The 22345-nt window shown below is 37.7% G+C and overlaps 1 protein-coding gene across 6 annotated transcripts in view; it reads left to right on the top strand.

The window, feature by feature from the left end:
* LOC117378592 (receptor-type tyrosine-protein phosphatase U-like) overlaps positions 1–22345 on the top strand; it is a 406105-nt gene that overhangs the window by 101232 nt on the left and 282528 nt on the right. For all 6 annotated transcript variants that reach the window (XM_055225577.1, XM_033975221.2, XM_055225579.1 and 3 more), the window contains exon 2: positions 7694–7822. In XM_055225577.1, coding sequence (XP_055081552.1) covers positions 7694–7822 — 129 coding nt within the window. The remainder of the gene's footprint in view (positions 1–7693; positions 7823–22345) is intronic.

Below are 22345 nucleotides of genomic sequence, written 5' to 3'. Positions count from 1 at the left end.
GTGAATTGAAGCCGATGGAGACGGAAGAGCGCCCATGATCACTTCCTATTTAGAACGCAGCGGCTAGCAGATTAGCGATGCCCATTTATTTATAACAAATGGTGTTTCTGGATTTTTGCCATCCTTTTTTTTTTTTAACGCTGGAGCGGCCATTTTGAAAAGTACGTAAAGTTGGCACAAGTGACCGGTGCAGGAGGTTTCTTGAGGACACTTGAACGCTTGCCCTTTTATTAAGTCAGTATTAGTTTATAAAAATGTAGGGGCATGATTTACATCGCCCTCGTCCTCATGATTCATCTTCACTGTCGAGTGGGAAGCCTCAGAGACAAAATTAGGCCCAAAGCTGTATTAATGATACTCGGGACTAAATACCTCTGCGTCCCTTCCTCTGCTGATGGACTGTATGACATGAGATTTGTAATCTGGGGAAAACATTCCAATGCTTGTTTCATATCGTTTGAGAAAACCAGGGTTGAAAGAAATATGTGGGATTAGTGCAATGAAATGCCACTCAAAACTGAGTCACTAAAGGCTCCATTCAGCAGACGTTTCTGATGCATTAGGTGGGTGAGTAAAGGCGTTTGCATCAAGTAACACTTAGGAAAGTATGTAGAGTTCCACACATGGAAGATATTGGGCTTAAATCACGTGCAGTACTAAAGCAGGACTGAGTAAGGTCTAATAAGAGTAGAACAGGACTAAACAAGGATAAAGATGAACTAATCCAGATCTAAAGAGCTTAAGCAGAAGTAAAATAATGATAAATTAAGTTACAGCACAAGCTAAAAGTCCAGAAAGTACTGTATTTATATATTTAGTATTATAGTGTTGATCTAAAACTAGTACAAGTACATTTTCAGGTGAATACTTTTTATTTTTACTGTACTTGTCTTGTCTGTGCCTTTTATCCCACAACATTTTTGACTGAAAAGATAAAGTATATTTTGTTACAGTTTGAGACCGGCTGAAAAATCTGAGCAGTTTATTTTTTTTTACATGTTTGTAGTTTTAGCAAAATCAAAACATTTGAAGACCTCAAAATATGTGTGAAATACTGTTACTTTTTATTCTTTATGTGCATTTTAAATGGATACTTATACTTTTATGTAAGTAGATTTTTTTTCATGTTGTACTTTTACTTTTGCTCCGGTATCTGTACTTTTATTTAAATAACAAAATTGAGCACTTCTTCCACCACTGGTTTAAGTTCAACATTCATTTTTATCTTTTGAGGGAACTATACATCCATCAAACTGTTCAAACCAACACTCATATGCATATGCATTTGAACTCTACGCACTGAGCCACACAGCTGCAGTCATGTTTCACTTTACCTTGAAAGAAATATGTTTGTATTACCCAATAAAACACAATTCAAAACTTTGCAACTATAACCCTATTGTTTGAGAAAGTTTTGCTGTTTGAAAGAATAGTGTGTCAAAAGCAAAACAAAGAGCACTAAGACAGGTGGACAAGCCCGACACAGATAGCATTGTGGGAAAAAAACATCCCGCCGTTGTTTGGCAAATTACCTTTCGTGGCTATCAAAGTGGAGGCTAGATTTATTTATTTCCTCTCCTTTGTTCTGCCGGGAGGAGCTTGTCAGTGCAGACAGGGGCTTGCTGAAGATATCTGGGGCCTGTAGCGTTCAGGTGCAGTGGTGCCGCAGTGCCATTGTTTTAGATCAGCTCTTGGACAAACTGTGCCGGCCCGGTTTTTACCATCAGAGCGGAGAGTGGGAAATCTTTGCATCATCCTGCTACGTCTGACGGAGTGGCACCCTGCAGCTAAAAGGAGATATTGTTGTGGATGGGGAAAATAAATATAGAGATAATGTTGCAATGCAGCTTAAAGACTTGCAGAGTTCAGATGTCAGTTATAGGTACGGCTGCTCAGACAGGCTAAATATATATATATATATATATATATATATATATATATATATATATATATATATATATATATATAAATGGATTTTGTTATTAATATAATGACAACTTTTAATTACTGCTGTGTAACACTAAAATAATATTGCAATTTCTTCCTCCAAGGACAAGTCCAAACTCAACTCCAAACTGCCTGCTTTTACTGACAAAATTTAATTTAATGGATTTTTTATATATATATCTCGTTTAAAACTACTTCAGCTATCCAAAGTCACATCACTTCACATAAAAAGTCAACAAAAAAATAAATTTACAGATAATACGAGCGGCAAAGAACAGTAAAACACCAATATATCCTGTGTAGCTAGTATTAAATGCCAGGGCGAAGAGGTGGGTTTTCAGGCTAGTCTTAAACTGCGTTGAAGACTGAGAGGATCTGACAGATAGATATGCTTAATGCTGTATTGTGAAACTTCAAGGCAAAGCAATCACATCTCCATGACGACAAGCAGGTGGCAAACCATGTGACAGAAAGCATCAACTCAGTGTGCTTACTTGTCTTTTCAAAATACATGAATTTGGTCTTTTTCTACCCGTGCCAGTGAAAGCTATTTGGACCCTCTCGAAAACACCAAATCCTGGAAGCAGGATTCTGGGATACGATAACTAATAAACAAAAAGCAGGGAATCAGAGTTAGTGAAGTTGGTGGACTATTGGCGAAAGGATATAGTTGGATAACCCACTCCGCCCCTGATCCCTAGTGCAAAGCCAGAAAAGACACAGGAGGCAATTAAAAGTGTGATCTGCTTACAAGTCCGGAAATTCACAGATGGCTGCAGGCCAAAGGGAAGGGCCCGGAAAGAATGAATGGAGGTAATGGGGAGGGTAACTCGCGGGGTGTCTCCTGTTTGTTTGTCAGTGCTGGCTGGGAAACTGGGGTCTCGCATGGACAGAAGTAGTAGTTTGGACACGAATGTGGGTTTGGCAAATTGTTTTTGGAAGACTCATTTATGTTTGATTTCACCACATTTTATTCCTAGACATGGTAGAGCTGGGCAATATGACAACAAATTATAATCACTATTTAATTCCTAATATCCATCACAATGTTTGGTTAAATTTTATGTTGTGTTATTAAAAAAATATAATAAATACAAAATACTATTAAAAAAACACATTAAAAATACATTAATAATAATAATAATAATAATAATAATAATAATAATAATAATAATAATAGATTTTCTGTACATACAAATCTATTAATGATCTTATATTGCACAAAATGGATTCTTGTGAGGTTTAAGCCCTATTACGTTCTTAACACATCAAAAACATACCTAGACATGTGCTTTGTTTCATTCACACATGCTTGAGTTAATTTATTAGTCTGTCTACATCTCCAAAGCTCAAAACGCTCTGTTCCATCTTGTGATGTCATGAAGTGGTAGTTTTCAAGTTAACAGCTCCTTTTACCTTTTAGTTCTGTAGAGATGGCTGTTCAAGGACTGAAATCATCCAAATGATTCTCGTGAAAGTGCATGCAAGTTAGTTTGAAAACACAGTGGAGTACTTCCTGTCTTACCACATGACGACATCATAAGGTGGAACAGAGTGTTTTTAGTTTGAGAAAAGAATTCAGCCTAAATCTGCAGGGTTTGTGTGTTAAACATGTGTGAATGAAACAAAACACAACTCCAGGTCTGTTTGTCATGAGGAAACAACATTGTAACAGATCAGAAAATAGTGTACTATGGGCCCTTTAATAAAACATATATTTACATAGATATTTGCGATCCAATCCATAAACATTGGGGCTTTCAGAAATGAGGCGGAAGATCTATGCTCAGAAAAACAAGAAGTGAAGAAGTTCGTGGAAGTTTGTGTTTCGTTCATGCTCAACACTTTTAGTAAGAAAACAATAAAAGGTTGAAGGAATGTAAATATGACAACAGTTAACTTTTAAAGAAGTTAAATTAAAAAGTGTTAGTAAGAGACTCCTTCAGAAATACTTCATACCAAGAGCCTCATCTAACATTTGTTCTTTTTCTGGTGTTGAAGGACAAGTGAAATGCAGAGGATACATTTTCTTTACCGGAGTATATAAAGCCTGAGAATAGTGAATAGAAAGAGTGTTTGTGCTCACATACATACAATATATGTTTATATCTCAGAGAATAGCAGACCAGAACTAGTATCAATGCACTCTTTGAGCTGTTGCCAAAGAGCTCCTTGAAACATATATAATCCACAGTTACAAAAGGCTTTTATAGACTGACCTTAAAAAAAAAAAAAAAATAAATACATTAAAAAAAAAAAAAAATCCACTGTTACAAATGGCTTTTATAGACTTTTATAGACTGACCTTAAAAAAAAAATAATAATAATAAATACATACATAAAAACAAAAATCCACTGTTACAAAAGGCTTTTATAGACTGACCTTAAAAAAATAAAGAAATAAAATAAAATAAAGAAATAAATTCATTAAATAAAAAAACAAAAAAAAACTTGATTGCTCTCTACAGACCTGACCTCTAACTGGACCTAGTACCGTCACCCCCTGGTCTCCACAGAGATGGATACATTTAATGCTGTATTGTGGAACTCCTACGCAAAGCAATCACATCTCCATGGCGACAAGCAAGTGGCAAGCCTTCCAACAGAAAAGTTACACAGTACAAATATATGAATTGGCTCTTTCTAGCCATGCCAATGAAAGCTATTTGGACCTTCTCGAAAATGCCAAAACCTGCAAGAAATGTATTCTGGGAAACGTTTGGTGGTAATAAACAAAAAACAGGGAATCAGAAAGGATATACTTGGACAACACACACAGCCCCTGATCCCTAGTGCAAAGCCAGAGAAGACTCAGGAGGCAATTACAAGTGTGAATATAAGAGAATATAAAGTCTGAGAAAAGAGAGAAGACCAGACTAGATAGAACTAGTATCAATGCACTCTCTGAGCTCGTGGAAACATATATAATCCACTGTTACAAAGGTTTTCTAGGATGAAATAAGACTCCCAGACTTCCGGGGTGAGGGAAGTCTGGGAGTCCCTGCTTAGACTGCTGCCCCCGCGACCCGGCTCCGGATAAGCGGAAGAAAATGGATGGATGGATGGAATGGATGGATGGAAATAAAAATGGCAAAAAGAAAAAAAAAAAAAGCATATATATTGCTGAATTTTAGCTGATACAGGGGACAGCCATCCAAATGAGTTGATTATATTTGATGATTTTGATGTTAATATTAATGTTTTTGGAGAGTTTGGAGAGGAAAGTAACCTATTAGTGTAATCTAGCTAGCTATTGTTTTTAAAATAGCTAACTCGTGTAATGTTGCTGTCTAGATTTGCCATTGCAGGTAGAGTTAGCACACTGAAATCCATTAAGTTCCTCGATGTTGTTAAAAGTTCACACACCAGACATACATGTTCATACCAGCTGGTGCATCAATTTGCCTTCAGATTGCAGATGCAGCAGTTTTTATTGTGTTTTTGTATCCGCAAACTTCATACCAAAACGTATTTCCCATGATACACTAAGTTATACAACAGGAAAAGCAATATCTAGTCATTTGAAAACCCCAAATAACAATTACAGCGCTAGTGTGGGTTACTGTTCGCTCTATCTGCCCCTCTCTGTATCCAGACTGAGCGATGACCTCCTCTGCACATCGGTGACAGGTCTTTGCTGCGCCGTACGTCTTGTAAATGATCGGTTCTTTCACATTATTCCCGGATCTCCCCCTCCGGCAGCGACTGTGCTTTTCCCAATGTCCATGTCCACAAATCACTCTCGCATTTAACCTGCGGAGACTCATTTTGTGCAGAGACGATCCCAATAAGCTGATACTTTCAGATTTTCCTCGCAACTTCCGAGCGTGAGGGCAGCGGGGTTGAAATGATTAAAAGTGTAGATGGTTTATTAAATATTGGAGTCTTTTGGGGGGTGTTTCTGTAGCGGGGTTGTAATTACAGAGCTGAGAAGGCAAAACTACTTGTGTACAGTAGGTGGAAGTTGATATGGAGATTATACGGCATGGCTCAAGCCCACACAGACACCAAATTTAGTTTAGCTAGCAACTTAGCAGGTCTAGCTAGTGTGTAATTTAGCTGGCTTCATTTACAAAACTGTCAGGCAGTGTTTCACAGTGAACTGTTAAAATTAGGGCTGCAAGATGAACCGCAGTTGAATCAAAAATGCAATTTGAATGAACGGAACTAGCAAATCGCAAATATTGCACTTTTAACGTAACAAATTTCATACCACAAAATGTCCCATGTTATCCTATCTAAAACCTGCTAACCCTGTAGTTTTGTGATTCTTGTGTTAGTTTGTCAGTTCATAGTTCATGTCAGTGTTTTTGCTGATTCTTCGGGACCAGTTCAAAACATGAACTTAAAACTAAAGATAAACTTTATAACTTTTTTATAACTAGAAGAATCCAATTGTTAAAAAATAAGCTGCGAATCTAATCACAATCTCAATGCTTATCAGAAAAATCAGTCAGATACTTTCCAAAATCATTCTCAAACCAGCACAAACACCAAAGTTATGGTAGTTTAGCTAGCAATTTAGCAGCTTAGCGAGTTCAGGTAATGTATGATTTGGCCTGCTTCTTTTACAAATTTGTCATGCCGTCTTTTACAGTTATCATTGTGTAACAAAGTTTTGAAAGACAAGGCATTTTCAGTACTGCTTCTTGCATAGGCAGACTGTGCACGTTTGGCGATGAAAAATGAGCACTGTTATAGCAATTAATAATTCAAAACTAAATATTATGTCTTTTTAAATGGTCAAGAGTACTCAACAATAGGGCTATAATCAGAAAACTGAGAGCCAAGGACAGGGCCATACAGGTGACAATGCTGAAGGGCCATTACTGAGCACAATTCATAGGTTTCAGCTTCCTGTTGCAACATTTAGAGGACCTAAGACATAATATTTAGCTTAATCACTGTGGCAATGGTTAAAAAGTTTCATCATTGTAAAACGTATCAATCCTAATATGGCAAACAAAGCTAGATACATCAATTCAACTGAAAATATTTGTTTACACTTAGATTTTAATATTTTTTGGGGAATTTCTTTTGCAGACCACCCAGTTTTATTTCACTAAAAGCCCAATGTCGCCGGACATTTCTAACCTTATCCTTTAGCAAACTTTTTCATTTTTTGGACCATACTTAAGTGCACTATGATTTGAACAATAGCACGGCCATTCCCTCCCTCCACTGGCCTGATACAGCTGGATATAAAAGCCTGTATTTTGAGCTGCAGTGACACAATAGTGAATGCAACCGCTCCATTGTGGACTGGGGAGGGGTCACCTTCACAAACTGGCCCCTGCTACTATTGGGCCCCGGTCCCTCCACTGCTATTAAGTGACCCGCGGCCTATGTCTCATTCCCACACCACAGGCTAATAGCACAAAATAGCACTTTTTCTTTCCCCGATGTGAGGGGCCACGCTGACTGCCCGGTGCCCAACCATTAGCTGTCATTTAGTTTCACGGATTGTATGTATTTTAGTGTTTAATGTAATCCAGTAATAGTTCTGTGGCTTATAATGTGATTTTCGATTAGGAAAAAAAGAAGATACCATTTAGATAACCATGATAAAAATAGTACTACGCAAGCATTAAACGTATAGCTTGCCTTTACTCAATCGTAGATGTTTTAATGCTGGAAAATGACAGTAAGCTAATGCATTCTAACTGAGAGCAGGGTCGTCTGCTAGAGCTAAAGTACATTTTACCCGAACTTGAATTTTCTTCTTCTCTCTGTCTTTGTCTTACAGCGGGGTGCACTTTCGACGAGGACTCCGACCCGGGCCTATGTGAGTACAGACAAGGCCAGGAGGATGATTTTGACTGGCAGCTGATACGCACCTACAACTGGCCCCACCCAACGCCCGATCTTCTCCGAGGTAGGCCGCACACTTCGAATATGGGAATACGGGACACTTCTCTCGTTTCTACAGTCCGTACTCTTTTACCCGGCTCAAGGTTATTGTGTCATATCAAATGGTCTCTACTGTGCAGTTTGGATTAAACTTTGATAAGGAAAACTACTTCACTTTTCTGTATATGCTTGTAGTTGTAGTCTTTGTACCCTCTGCTGGTACTTTCTTTCAACAAAGTAATGGGAACATACCTAGTAATTCAGTTAAATTCAATACAAGTTTATTTACAGTATTTTTCAGACAATAAGTTGCACTTTTTTATAGGGTGGTCAGGGGTGCGACTTATACTCAGATGCGATTTATATGTGAAATATATGTTTTTTCTTCATTATTATGCATTTTTGTCTGTTGCAACTTATACTCCAGAAAATACTGTATTCCTGAGGGGCAATTTAAGCACACTGAGCAGTTAAATCACAATTATAATCGCTCAGTAGGTCTCAGTGCAGCTTTACACGAGGCCTGGTCCGGTAAGGTCAGCAGCACTTTGAGGTAAGTAGCAGCTCTCTGGACAAAAGTGTCCCCTATTAGTAATTGGCATGGGCTGCTGTTCACATGTTAGGGTTTTGACAAAAAGCTAATTGTCTCATTTTTGTTGTCACACAAAATTGTTCAGCAGATTAAAACACTTAGTTACACATAGTTAAACAAAACGTTTTTCTGTTATTTTTATTTAATTGGATTGCGCTGCTCCACGTGAAATTGTCTTTCTTTGTTGCGTTTTTATGTGGTTTATTTCACATGTGGCGCAGTGGCATAAACAACAGATGGATGCGTCTTGTAAAAGAAGACAGAAGACATTTTTATTTATTTATTTTATAGATTTGTGCTTTGGGAAAAATTACAGCGGCTCATACTGTATACTGCATTCTGTGAATATAGTGTAGCAAATAACGGTGGAATGCATATTTAAACCCATGACTTTGTTTGACAAGGGCACCATATAAACTTTTATTTTAATTTCTTCTTTTTTTTCACACCATCCGTTCCTAGCGTAAAATAAGATCACCACACCTTTATGTCACCAAAACACGTTCTGCAATGTACAATATCCATTAATGTTACAGGAAAAACACAGTAACCCAACATCTGCTCAGTACTTTTCCTTTATTAAACCTCTCCTGGGTATTCAACCACTTTTGTTTTTGCTGAATCCCGTCTTTCTCCAGTGTGGCATTATTTTTTATTCTCCATAAATAATGTACAAATATGCTTTACAACGCAACGTGCCTTCAAAAAAAATAATAAAACACTGTTAGGATTTTCTACCCAATTATTTTGTTTTGAACAGAATTTGGTGTCTGCTTTCATGTGGGGTGCGTCATTATGCAAGCCCCGCAAATAAAACAACATAAGGCGTGAATATAATCATTTACTCACAAACTTCTGCAGAGTATAGTACCAGGAGAATATGTGAAAGGAAACTTAAAAATGGCATTCGAACAAACAAATAAAATGTAAACACACAAAATACAATAGATACTTGTGAAAATGTATGTAAAGTTGTTTTTTTTTGTTTTGTAGTTCTGTGTTTTGGTACATTTTTGGATCTTTACCTTTGCCGCAGAGTTTTATCATAAGGATGCGTACTACACATAAAGTAAAAACAACACGTCTTTTCAAATAGGACAATAGAAGCCACAGTAGTATTTGATTTTTCATTAGGCAGACAAAGGGCTTTGTCAGTGAGATACGATGCCTAACAGTATTATGTACTGTTATTGTTTAATGCAGCATTCATGAGCAGTAAATGATCACAATGGGGAAGAAACATTTTAGTAAGTAAAAGGGCATTACGCATTTGTGTGGTTCAATATTATGACAAGGTTCAGAGAAAAAAAAAGTAATTTGGCATTTTATTTGAGTGACATTTTCGTACCTTGATAGTAGTGGTAGTAGTGGTAGCAGTAAAAATAAAGAAAATAGCAGTAGCAGTAGTAGTAGCAGTAGTAGCAGTAGGGTTAGCAGTAGTAGTGGTAGCAGCAGTAACAGTAGTAGCAGCAGTAGTAGTAGTAATAGTGGTAGTAGCAGCAGCATTAGCAGTAGTAGTAATAGTAGTAGTAGTAGCAGTAGGGGTAGCAATAGTAACAGCAGCAGTAGTAGTAATAGTAATAGTAGTAGCATTAGTAATAATAGCAGCAGTAGCAGTAGTAGTAATAGTGGTAGTAGCAGCAGCATTAGCAGTAATAGTAGTTGTAGCAGTAGCAGCAGTAGTAGTATTTCAGTCTGGTATTTATCAATAATCATGCAGAAGGCAAAATATAGGCCTACTTTTTTCTCACCTAAATTTGTTCCACTAAAGAATTGCATGGTAGCAATATTTGAATATCTTCCTCGTGTCATCGGTTTTACTGTACGCACATTAAGGTTACACATTGAAAACATAATCACGGTGAGGATTACATACCACTGCATGTTCTTTACGGTCAAGCTGCTCATAGTCGAGCTTTAAATACGTGATTATTAGCATATAGAGCCATGCAGTTCAAAAGGGCCAACTTAGAAAGGAGACTTAAGACTTATGCTAATTCTGCTAGCATGACAAATCCCCAGCAGACCTAGAGCTACGCTGCATTAAAGTAGATAAGGGTATAAGGACAACGTTTGCTATCATCATCGAACCCACTCCCATAGATGAAAAGAAGATAAAACGCTAGAATATATGTGGTACTAGCATGGTCCCCTGAGGAACCCCAGGAAGTCTCATCAGCAATGACCCGTACGAGACTGCACCGATGCTGGGGAGGCGGTTAGCATGACACCTCCAGGGATGGAGCCGTGCCTGGAACAGCGGAACTAGCATGATATGGTATTTCCGCCAATTAATTATGATGAAGTCCCACATGTCTGCTGGTGCTTCATTTAAATGGATGGGTTTATAAATGGTTTAGCTAAGCAAGGATCACAGAAAAGTTAAGTATGCAAAATTTGTAAGAGTTTTCACATTTAGGAAAATGCCTTTTACTCCATACAGTATATTGTAGAAGCAGGTATTAGGGGGGAAACACTGAATTATATTTTCTACATATTTTAAAAGGCTAATATGACTTGAATTCTTTATGATAGTTTGAGTACTTTTGAATAGTTAGAATTTATTTTGATTTGAATGGTTGGATTTCTTGGTTGGTTTCAATTTATGTATGATGTTTTCAAAATTTTGTATATATTTTTGTTTCTTGTTTCAAGCTACATTGTGTGTTCACGGAGAAGGATTTTTGACATGTAACATTTAAAGGTGTTCTGTGTAACTTTTCTGGTCAGGAGTCAGCCAGTTTATCACTATAGAGAGGTTAATGCTTTAGCAGTTATGGCAAGTACAGTAAGGTCTTGCCCCTTATTCCATTTATGCCATTCCTCATTGGAGATACAGTGAATGCCATACCATGGGACATTCTTGGCCAGGGGTGTCAAACTCAGATTCTCAGTGGGCCAAAATAAAAAAAAAAAAAAAACTGAGACTGGGATTTGTAGTATTAGTGGTGCTATAAACCGGCAGGCCAGCTGTAATGCACATTTGATATGATCTCACGGGCTAAATATAATTACACCGTGGGCCAGATTTGGCCCCCGGGCCTGAGTTTGACATATGTGTTCTAGGCAAAGCAATAACTTGGAAACAATTCCATGGAAGCGAGCATGTGGCAGGCTCTACATCAGAAAAGTTGCATAAGTCTCTTTTAAGTGAAAGTTTCTTAGTCAGTTGACAGATTTCTACTCAAAATAAGATAAAAACACTGGGGAACTGATGTTGAATTAATTTCACAGTTACAGCTGATATTTATGATTCCATAAAAAAGTAACAGATTTTCAATAAAAGTACTTCTTTGTTCAACATTGTCTCATAATGACACATATTTCGAATAGAACACAATTTAATTTGGATATTATTTTAGTAGAGTTTGTTTGTCAAGTTCGTCTCAGGTTGATTTATTGAATTGAAGCATATCATTTTTCACTAAACCCAAAATCTCTTTTATTGTACCTGTATAAATTACCCAGGCCAACACAACACAACCAGCAGACAGTTTTGTTTTAAGTTTAAGATCCCAGCATAAGCATCCCTCCTTTATTTATACGTGTATGTAAACTGTCAGCGGGGAGCGGGACCCCCTGCATAGACTTATGACGAAGTTGGAATGAAAGCTAGCATGGGGCCCGCTGGAGTGGTCTATGATTGGAACAGCCATTCTATGTGGTGGAACTGTTTGGCATAAATCAACACACGCTACACGCAAGCCAATTCCAACATCTATTAACATTCTGCGAGGGTGGAATAAAACGCGTTGTACATTGCTCTGGGCCAATCGCGGTAATTCACGAAAGACTTATTTGACTTGGGGTCACCGTCACGCATGTTAAACCGTTGTTCGTCAGTTCGCGTGTATTTGTCAAGGGGATGTGGTAGTTGTTGAATCATGCCAGACTCAATAGCTAGAGGTGGGTAGGAGCCTAAATTTGATGTAAATGTGACTGATTTAAAATAAAAGACAACAGTAGACACTCTAACTGTTTGTATGGAAAGTAACAGCGCTGCTATAGTCTTGAATAGCACATTTCGATACTGCAATAATTTCATGCGTTATTATGTGTAGCCATAGTAGCCCTGGGGCAGATTGGAAAAAAGTGGCTGCCAAAAAGCGCCATTTAACAGCCAATCACAAATGCATTGATATCATACGTATAGCAAGATTGGTGAAGTGAATTACTGAAGTTATAATGATTGGAGCTTGGTGAATTTAACTTTTTGTTTTGTGATAAGGATTAAAAAAGCGTAAAGTATCGTATTTTCTGGAGTATAAGTCGAACTTCTTAGTTTGGCCAAGGGTGCGACTTATACTCAGCTGTGATTCATATGTGAAATTTATGTTTTTTTTCTTCATTATTATGCATTTTTTGGCTGGTGCGACTTATACTCCAGTGCGACTTATACTCTGGAAAATAAGGCATATGTTATAGTATTTGAGGAGTAGAAAAGATGAAAAAATATGATACTGTGCATTCAAAAAGTTATTTGTTTGTTGTTTAAAACTGTGCTGGAGAACAAATCCTAATCCCATGGTAGAATTTGCTGTTTAACTGTTAGATAGCAGATTTGTTGATCACTATCTCTGTAATTACAGGTTCTTTCCGCATGACACCAAAACTGGCACAAAACACAACACCTTTTCTGTCAGCGTAAATAAACAAAAGTTCGATTTTTCTTTTTTTCACAGTAGCTTTTGAAAATGGTGCTATTGTTTAACACCAAATATGTAATTGTTGTCAGCTGAAAGGGCTAAGCCAGAAGATTAATATGACAAGTTTGTGGATCATAAGTTTGTCCATAAGTATATGTAAAATAATAATACGACCGAGCTCTGGGAATTACCATAGCGATCCCCCTTTCATACATTCATAAAGTGGGCGAACCGAGCCGAAAGGATTGCTATTTAATACTTGAAAATAGACAGGAATGTATTAAGGCTTTATTGGTCACTTCAGGGCACAACATCCAGCTGAGTAAACAAAGCTAATTCCTGTATTAGGCTAATAAGGCAAACTTATTAACAAACAGTTGCCTGCAGACCCTACATTAGCATGCATTAAAGTCGGCTAGAATGAGCTCACTTATCTGCCACGGTCCTTATTTAAAAGAGTCCTAAAGCGTATGCAAGAACCGCCGGGCAAAATGGAACTGCATTCATTTAATTTTAAGATGAATTAATGCAGAACTATTTTTTTCCAATGATATTACTTTAAACCAGGAGTATATGCAGTGTAACTTCACGCAATATGTTTAATTTATAATGTGCCAAGTACTAAAAAGTTGTGAAAATCAATATACTGGGACTACTCAAGCAATGTGTGAACAAAATCGACGATAGAACCTGTTTAAAAGACACTAAAAGAGAAATACTTGAAATATCCAATGGCTGAACCAATATCAAAGCTCACTATATAACATTTCTGGAGTCTATATGTCACCTTCTTATCTTCATGGAGACGTTATTGCTTTGCTTGGAATGTTTCACAATATGACAATAAACGTAACTCTATCCATGGAGACAAACAGGGCCAAATTACAGCTCAACTCTGTGGAAGGGTGAGCTCTTTTTCAATAAAACACTTGACTGAATAAATGCAAGATAGATGTGTTAAACTTTCTAAGCGGCAACAAAGACAAGCTGGTCATGCCAAAAGATCCATAGAGCACTAATCCCTGAGATAAACTATCACCAATGTCGCAATAAATACAATTATATCAAATGTATGTCAAATTTCTGCCTCAGATGCCCTTCCTGTTGCAGCTAGTCACTCATATACAGTATTGTGACTGGAGAGTGTCTTGCTCAACAGCATAATAACAGCAAGTTTGAATCAAGTCGGGCAATTCATTTATATATAATTCATACACACACACACACACACACACACCCACCCACCCCACACACACACACACACCCCGACATATATGTAATTTTCCACACACACAATAAAAAACTGGTATATCCAATTAAAAACAGAGACAAAAAACACTATGCCAAATTTTTAAATACTGCCTAGAAGTTCTTTTGCTCATTTCCAAGCTAATTAACCTCTCCATATTCAAAACAAATGTCCTGCTTTGATGATGGCTGGAAAGGTTAGCTCGCCTCGCCGGTGTTGCCGAATCTGTTGGGTTACCATAGCTCCCCAAAGTTAGCGCTACTCGCTAAAGGTCATACATGACACGAAGTGGTGAGTTAAATTGTTAAGTAGCGTGTAAACCGGACTTTAAATACCACCGGCTAATTATCAGATGAGAAGTTACCAGGAAGACACAGCGTCTCTAGTCCAGGCTGCTGTGGATACATTTGGGGAAGTGTTATGGCTATAAAGATGGCCACGAAAGGTCACGCGAGATATTTTTGGCACAGTCCCACACAGTTAACCTAATTGCAATTACAGTGGGAAAACTAGACACGTTTATGCAGGCGCCTTTATGTTCTACCAAGTGGCAAAATTTCAAGGTTTTTATAGCAAGTAATTACGTAACCTACTTTGTTTCAACTTTTAACAAATTAGTTTTTTTCTTGCAAAAGTTTCAGAAGTTGTTTTTAGATATTACTGGATGTTTTTGCTTAGTTCAAGCTATCAGGCACCGCCAAGTCATTAGTTTTATGTTGTTTTTTTTTTTTTTTTTACTAATCAAGTTGGCTTATTTAATTCTTATCTCATTGGCAGATTTTTGATAACTTGTAATTTCATACAGTGAGGTGCTACTGAGTTTGTTGTGACAGGCTTAAAGTGCCAAAGCTATTTATCAGAGTGTAAATTGTCTCCCAGGATTAGCTGTATAAAGTTTCCACCTTGCTTAAAAAAAGAAAAAAACAAGAAAACACACACATTGGTTCCCATGTTTTTGAAGACATTACATTAACCTATTTTAACCATATCTGAACTTTAAACCATGTTTTTGATTAAATAATAAAGGATTTCCACAAAAGAGCAGGTCCAACATGAAGTAAGTGTGTGTTAGTGTGTGCGTTATAAATACCCACCCACACATACACACTCAAAATTCAGTTTATCTTTCCGCCCTCAAAGCCAAGAAACCAGAAAACCCAAGTGCTCAAAATGGCCCAAATTTTCCAAAGGGATTTTAAGTCTTGCTGCGATGCTAAAGAGACTGCAATTGAGACAACAACTCAGTTTATTGAGCAGCAGCAGCTCGATATTATTGATCGGGCTCCACCGGGCTGTAGAATACCAATGACATGAAACTTGCAGCTAAAACAGCAACATGCTACGCTAGCTTTTCCACTTTTTTTCTTAGGTTTACCTGTCTTGACTTCAAATTTTGTTGCACTGGGCTATTCTACAAAACCTGAAGAATACCTGCCTGAAGAATACAAATGACATGAAACTAAAACAGCAATATGCTATGCTAGCTGTTTGATTTTTTATTTAAATTTTTCCTCAGCTCTTAGTTTACCTGTCTTGACTCCATATTTAATGTGGTGGGGAAAACTGTTGAGGTAGACATATCAAATTGGACATTTTTACCTGCAGAATGCCAATAACATCAACAGTTGCAGTTAAAATAGCGACATGCTACGTTAGCGTGTCCACTTTTTTTTGTTTTTTTTAGCTCACCTGTCTTGACTTTAAATTTGCGGGCTATTGTACAAAACCTGTAGAAAGCGAGAAGAATACCAATGACTGAAACTAAAACAGCAAGATGCTATGTTAGCTTTTTGATTGATTTTGAATTAAATTTTTTGTTAGTTCACCTGTCTTCACTTTAATCTGTTTAGACATATTAAATTGGACATTTTTGCCTGTAGAATGCCAATAACATCAATGATTGCAGTTAAAGCAGCTACATGCTACGCTAGTGTGTCGACTTTTTAATGTTTTTTCTTAGCTCACCTGTCTTGACTTCAAATTTTATTGTGGGCTAATGTACAAAACCTGTAGAAAGCGAGAAGAATACCAATGACCTGAAACGTGCTGCTAACATGTTACGCTAGTTTTCCCATTTTTGTTGTTGTTTTTTCTATTTTTTTTCTTTATTTCACCTTCGAATTTAAATGCAGTGAGGTTTGGCTTTCTACCAAACCTGTAGAAAGCCTGTAGAATACCAATGACATGATACATTACAGCTAAAATCGCAACATGCCGCAGTAGCTTTGAGTTTTTTGTTTACGTTATTTCCGTAAGTGCATTTGTTTGGATTTCAAATTTGAATGCAAAGAGCTATTACACAAAACTAGGATTGGGGCAGGATACTTTTGCCTGTAGAATACCAATGATATGAAACAATCCAGTTAAAATTACAACATGCTACGCTAGCTTTTCGAGTTTTTTTAGTTTTACCTTTTTCTTAAGCTCGCCTGTCTTGACTACAGATTTAAAGGCAGTCGGCAGAAAAGTCTCAGGTTAGACTTCTGAAATTTGTCATTTTTGCACCAAATTCAAGTGGTGGAGAATTTATAGAAACAAAATTAAGTAAGCCTACGCCGTATGTGTCTGCAAAATTGGACCAGTCGTGGGTCGATATCAGAGATCCTTTGAGAACTGGGGATATCCACACCGGCTTATCAGGATTTGTATCAGAAAAGTTCTATTGGATGAAAATACGTCTTCCCTGCAGTACATGTATCTGTGCGGTGGTATTTGCAGCCTGGGCAATAGCTTTGGAATTATCTTTTTGTCAATATTGCCTTTTCACAGTGTCTGGATATAGATGCCAAGTTATAGTAGCAAATAAATGTGTAGAAAGATGGTCTCTATACAATTCTATATATGTTCAAGATATGCTTTCAACGTGGCTGCCTGAATTAGTACTGTACTTTACTGCTTTTGAGGAACAACATGCCCACATTCGGTATACACAGACAAAGCAAGGAGTTAAGTGTTTTGCTCAAGAACACAACATCAAATTGCAGACAAATGCTCACATGCTGGACCAAAATGTGACAAAAGTGGGTTGTTTTTTTTGTACATTTTTATTAAAGATGCACTGTGTAACTTTTCTTTTGGGTGTCCACCACCTGCTTGTCTTCACCTAATTGTGGTGTTATTGCTTTGCCTCAGATGTTTCACAGTATGGCATTAATCTAAACCTAACTAACTTTGTTTTATTGCTCAAAAGATGTAGTGATTGGATGGGTTCTTACTGTGGGTAGGGTCACTTCTCCACAGATCTGATGTGCAACTTGACTTGTTGATGCCACCTGCTTGTCGCCATGGAACTGGGTAAATCTAATGCCATACTGTGGAACCATCCCAGGCAAGACCCTCCATTGGAAAGGTTATGTAGTGCACTTTTAATATATCAATGGTGGATAAAAGTGGTGAAAATACTTATTATGCAACAAATAATGATTTCAAATGTTCAATGCTAGATTTAATTAAAATGTCAAAATGTGAACACAAAAACAAACCCAGGCTCTACATTCAAATATAGAACTTGTATTAATTAAATTTTTCCATTTTATCGTGTTTGCATAGGAGTTTCAACAGCTATACAACTAACATGAGCACCACAAATCGACAGATTTCTTTTCAAAATCAACTACCACTTCCGTCTCCCCTACATTTCCTCTCGGCAGACGCCCCCTTACCGACATTCATTGCACTTCTGCATCTCAACTTCATCAATAGCACCTTTAAACCTGCCATTTCACAGAGACTGAATTCAGATACCATGCAGTTTGCCACAAAAGCCCGCTTCCCTCCTCCTTCTATGGCACTTTTCGCTCATATCACGTCGAGGTTATGAATACAATCCCTTCTGGTGGCCTGAGGTGCACTCAGCTCTGCAAAGTGAACCACCCTGTCAAACTTACCTTCTGAAAACTTCGAACATCGATCGTTTGCTAAAAGGCACAACTTCAAAATGGCCCCTCTAGCCCGCCGTCCTTGCTTTGACCTTACCTCTTTCTGTCAGTTTCCCTCTTCAGGTTTGGGCTCGACTTTGCGGACTTTGAGGATCCAGTTGAAAAGCTAACTAGATTGACGGAGTGGCTCTTTGCATTTAAATGGGGCATTAACACAAAGGCAGCGCTCCCGGAATTGGTTGGCGAAGTGGAATTTGTTGGCTTTTCGAGGGTCTGTTGTTGTATAGAGATACTGTATGGTGTATTGAGTGGTCCATTCGTTGCACTTAAACTGTTTGGGTTGGAAAAAATGAAGTGTTCAATTTACAAAACAGATTTCCAATTCGGAACACTTCAACAACAATACAGTGCATGTTGTTTTACTAGTTTATGGGAACTATAAAATATGAATAAATCATATCACGGTAGACAGGTTCATATTTGAATAGAGGGCCTGATTTGAATGGCCGAAAGTACAAATCACAAAGGCTGTGTCTGAATGTCCACCCTCGTCCCTAACCCCTCATTCACTACAGAGCCTCGCACTCTTTAGTGGACTCTGTAGTGCACTCACTCACAGAGCGATTGAGATACGCAGCTCACTGCTTTCGGATCACGTGACTCTGGCATCTAGGTGAAAGAAAGTCAGCTAAACTCAGATAAAACTTGATTTCTGTGATAAATAATGATCAAATTGGACTGGCACAAGTATTTATGGACTAATAATAACCATGGACATTTTGTCAAACTGGGAAAAAAAAAAATGTCTGAGATGTGGAAATGATTACTCTTTTAACAGCTCAAGCTAAAGAAAACGGCTAACGCTAACAACTTTATACAGCAATGGTTTATTTACGAGCATTTTATTCATTCATAATCGGTGATCGTCAGTGAGATAAACCAGCGCTTCTATCTGATTTCATTCAGTTGTGGCACTGTAAGCTGATGTTTTTATGACTCTCGCAATGCATTGTGGTCTATATTGGTCTAGTGATACCAGTGCCCACAACTTTTTAAGGTGCATTGTGGGAAATCTTCAGTTCTCTACTTTTTTACTAACTGGTCATTTGGACACCACTAAAAGCAGCGTGAACCTTAAATAGTGCCCTAACTAGGGAACAGTTTGAACAAGGCCAATAGCACATTTTTTATACCTTTGACCACTGTCCACAACTTTGTTCATATCAACTCAAACTATACAACATAACAATCCATGAAAAATATGATTGTACTTTTACCCGTACATAACCAAGAACATCAATAGTTTTATGTTTTGAAGTAAAAATACTCTTATAAAATAACTCTTCTAGTGTGGTTATGATGCCTGCTCGTCTTCATGGAGATGTTATGGCTTGGTCTGGAATGTTCTATACTGTGGCATTAAACTTAAACAAGCACCTGATGCATCTAGGCCATGTTACAAGTCAGATCTGTGGACAGGTGAGCCTAGTACACAGTAAACAGTAAAAAAAATGTACCATATTTTAATAATGAAAAAACAACAACATATATTTCTCATATAAGTCGCATCTGAGTATAAATCGCACCCCCGGCCAATCTATGAAAAAAGTGCGACTTATTGTCTTACTAAAACAACAAAAACACCAATAGGTTACTTTAATGCCATACTGTTGCACATTCCATGGAAAGCATTAACATATCCATAGAGACAAGCAAGAGATGGAAATGGAAAGCTAAAACCATGCTTCGCAACCTGCTTTTATTTGAGTCTATTTTAAAATATCGGCTTCTTGACAGACTAAATAAGTGTTGAAATTACAAAAAAGTTGACAACATGGTGATGAAAACAGTATGTATTTCCTGTACTTTACTTATGTCAAAGCATTTTATTAAGACAGAATCTGCAGTTTGTTTATATCTCCATCTCAATCCCAGTGCTAAATATATCGTTACATCCAATCAGTTCCCGCTCCTGCTTGGCACTATAAACCCTCCTTGCTGTTCTGCAGAGCCACCTTGCTTACTTGATACAGAGGCACTTGTCCTTGGTCTTGTCACCTCCTCCCAAGGCCCAATCCACTTAGTTTTAATCAGACACTGGGGCTGAGATAAGGGTATAACATGACGCACACAGGTAGCATCACTGAGCTCGAGGAGTACCACTCGCACATATAAGGAACACGCTCAAACCAACGAAACACTCTGGAGGGCGAGGTGGGATTTTTTTTGCATTAGAATTCTCCATGTGGAACTCGTGCTCACCTGCCTTTATGTTTATGTAGTTTGTTTAATGATAAAACTCCAGAATTGCATTGTGGGTGTTAAAATAGAAATAAAATAAAATAAAACTGAAAGTGCAGTCATGTCACGCACAGTAAAGATGCAGGTACAGTATGTGTTCAGTTGCGTGACGTGTTGCCTAATAGATTAAATCATGATGCACTTCAGGTTAGCATAATAGATAGCAACCAAATGCTAACCGATGCTAAGTCCATCCATTTTCTTCCGCTTATCTGGGGCTGGGTTGCGTGAACAGTCTAAGCAGGGACTCCCAGACTTCCCTCACCCTAGACACCCTTGTCCTCCAGCTCCTGGCACAAAAGCTAACTGTAGACTAACTGAAGACTAGATTTTAGTAACAAAACATTTCTCAGTTAGGGTTAGCCAAATAAAAGTGCTGTATCTGGTTTCCGTTACAATTGTGAAAAACAGAGGTAGATCATTTTAAATGGTTTGCAGTGATCCAAAGTTATTCCTCACTTACCATGCTATCTGAACATCCATCATGGTAAAGCTAACCACAACTAGCATGCCAACATGCACGTCCTGATTATCAGACAGTAAAAGGCTTTATAATTAGATGCAGACGGGATGTGTCAGACATATTTTGATCTCAAGAGCTTATACAGTTGTCTCTCGCTACCTTTCGCCACCTCGCTTTTTTACAGCATTTGAACGTGCATTGTGTTGTGCGTCCTGATTGGCTGTTGGACTGTAGACAATTGTCCATCAGTCTCCTCCGTGCCGTGTCTCCTGTACAGTACAGAATGTGTTCAAACAAATTTACATAAATGTTGGATCGCAGTGTGACTCTGAAGTGCTGTATGTTTGCAATTTGTTTTCTCCCCGACAAAACCCACAATATCGATGAAACGTTCTGCACCGACAAAGGCGCCTACGAAGGTTTGAACTTTGAGAGAGTTTAAACAAGAGAGAAATGTGAGAAAAAGTTAATGCCTGTGTGAGAAAAGTGTATAAAGTGTGTGGTGAGGGGTTTTACAGCAAACAACATATAGACCTGTAAAAAAATAAAGCTGATACTTCACAGTTTCTCTTATTGCGGGTTATTTTTAGAACATAACCCCCGCGATAAACGAGGGACCACTCTACATGGTATTTGGCTAGGCAAATTTTGCTCAAATACATGGGGAAAAAAAATCAGGTACAGGGCCTTTAAGATAGTGTCAGTTATTCAAATTTAAGTGGGTTTTCCAATACCCAGAGCATTAACGAGTTAAACATGATATCTGAATAGTCCTATGAACATTCACTAGCAAAAACAGCAAAATAATTGTATTTAATATAACTTGTATTTTATTATTTCAACCAAACTGAACAACCGTTAGGTCTCACACTGTTTTGGTTATCTCACCACAGGCACAATACAAGATGCTATGCTAATTTAAACATAATGGAATTCATGTATTGAACAGACACCAGTATGGCGCTTGTGAGATAACCGCTTCATTGTAAACGCTGATTTTTTAATTATTATTTTTTTAATTGCCGGGAAAAAAACGATCCCTTGATTTCTGTTCTTCATTGCGATCCTGAATGGCTGCAATAGCACAGAAATTCCATTGTGTGATTTGAGTGGTCTATTATGCGGTTAGAATGACATGATTATGGGGCTTTATCCGATTCTCCTTTGTCTTTACCGAAATGAAACCAACCATGTTAATTACTTAATTGTATAGGCAAGATGCTTTTCAGTCCGGACGAATCGTGACTAGTGCACATCCAAAATTAATGTCAAATTGATGTACAGAATATTAGCGTTTTTGACATATCCCTCTAAAATTTGACATCTAATTGCTGACTTTTTTTTTTATTTTTTTGCACACAGCCCCCTGTCATGTTCAATTATAGGCATGGCTTGGCAATTTAAATTAAGGTACCTATT

This window comes from Periophthalmus magnuspinnatus, chromosome 11 (genome assembly GCF_009829125.3).
Source record: "Periophthalmus magnuspinnatus isolate fPerMag1 chromosome 11, fPerMag1.2.pri, whole genome shotgun sequence".
Lineage (NCBI taxonomy): Eukaryota > Metazoa > Chordata > Actinopteri > Gobiiformes > Gobiidae > Periophthalmus > Periophthalmus magnuspinnatus.
The sequence above is the reverse complement of the archived record's forward strand: the minus strand, read 5'-3'. Positions and strand labels throughout refer to the sequence as shown.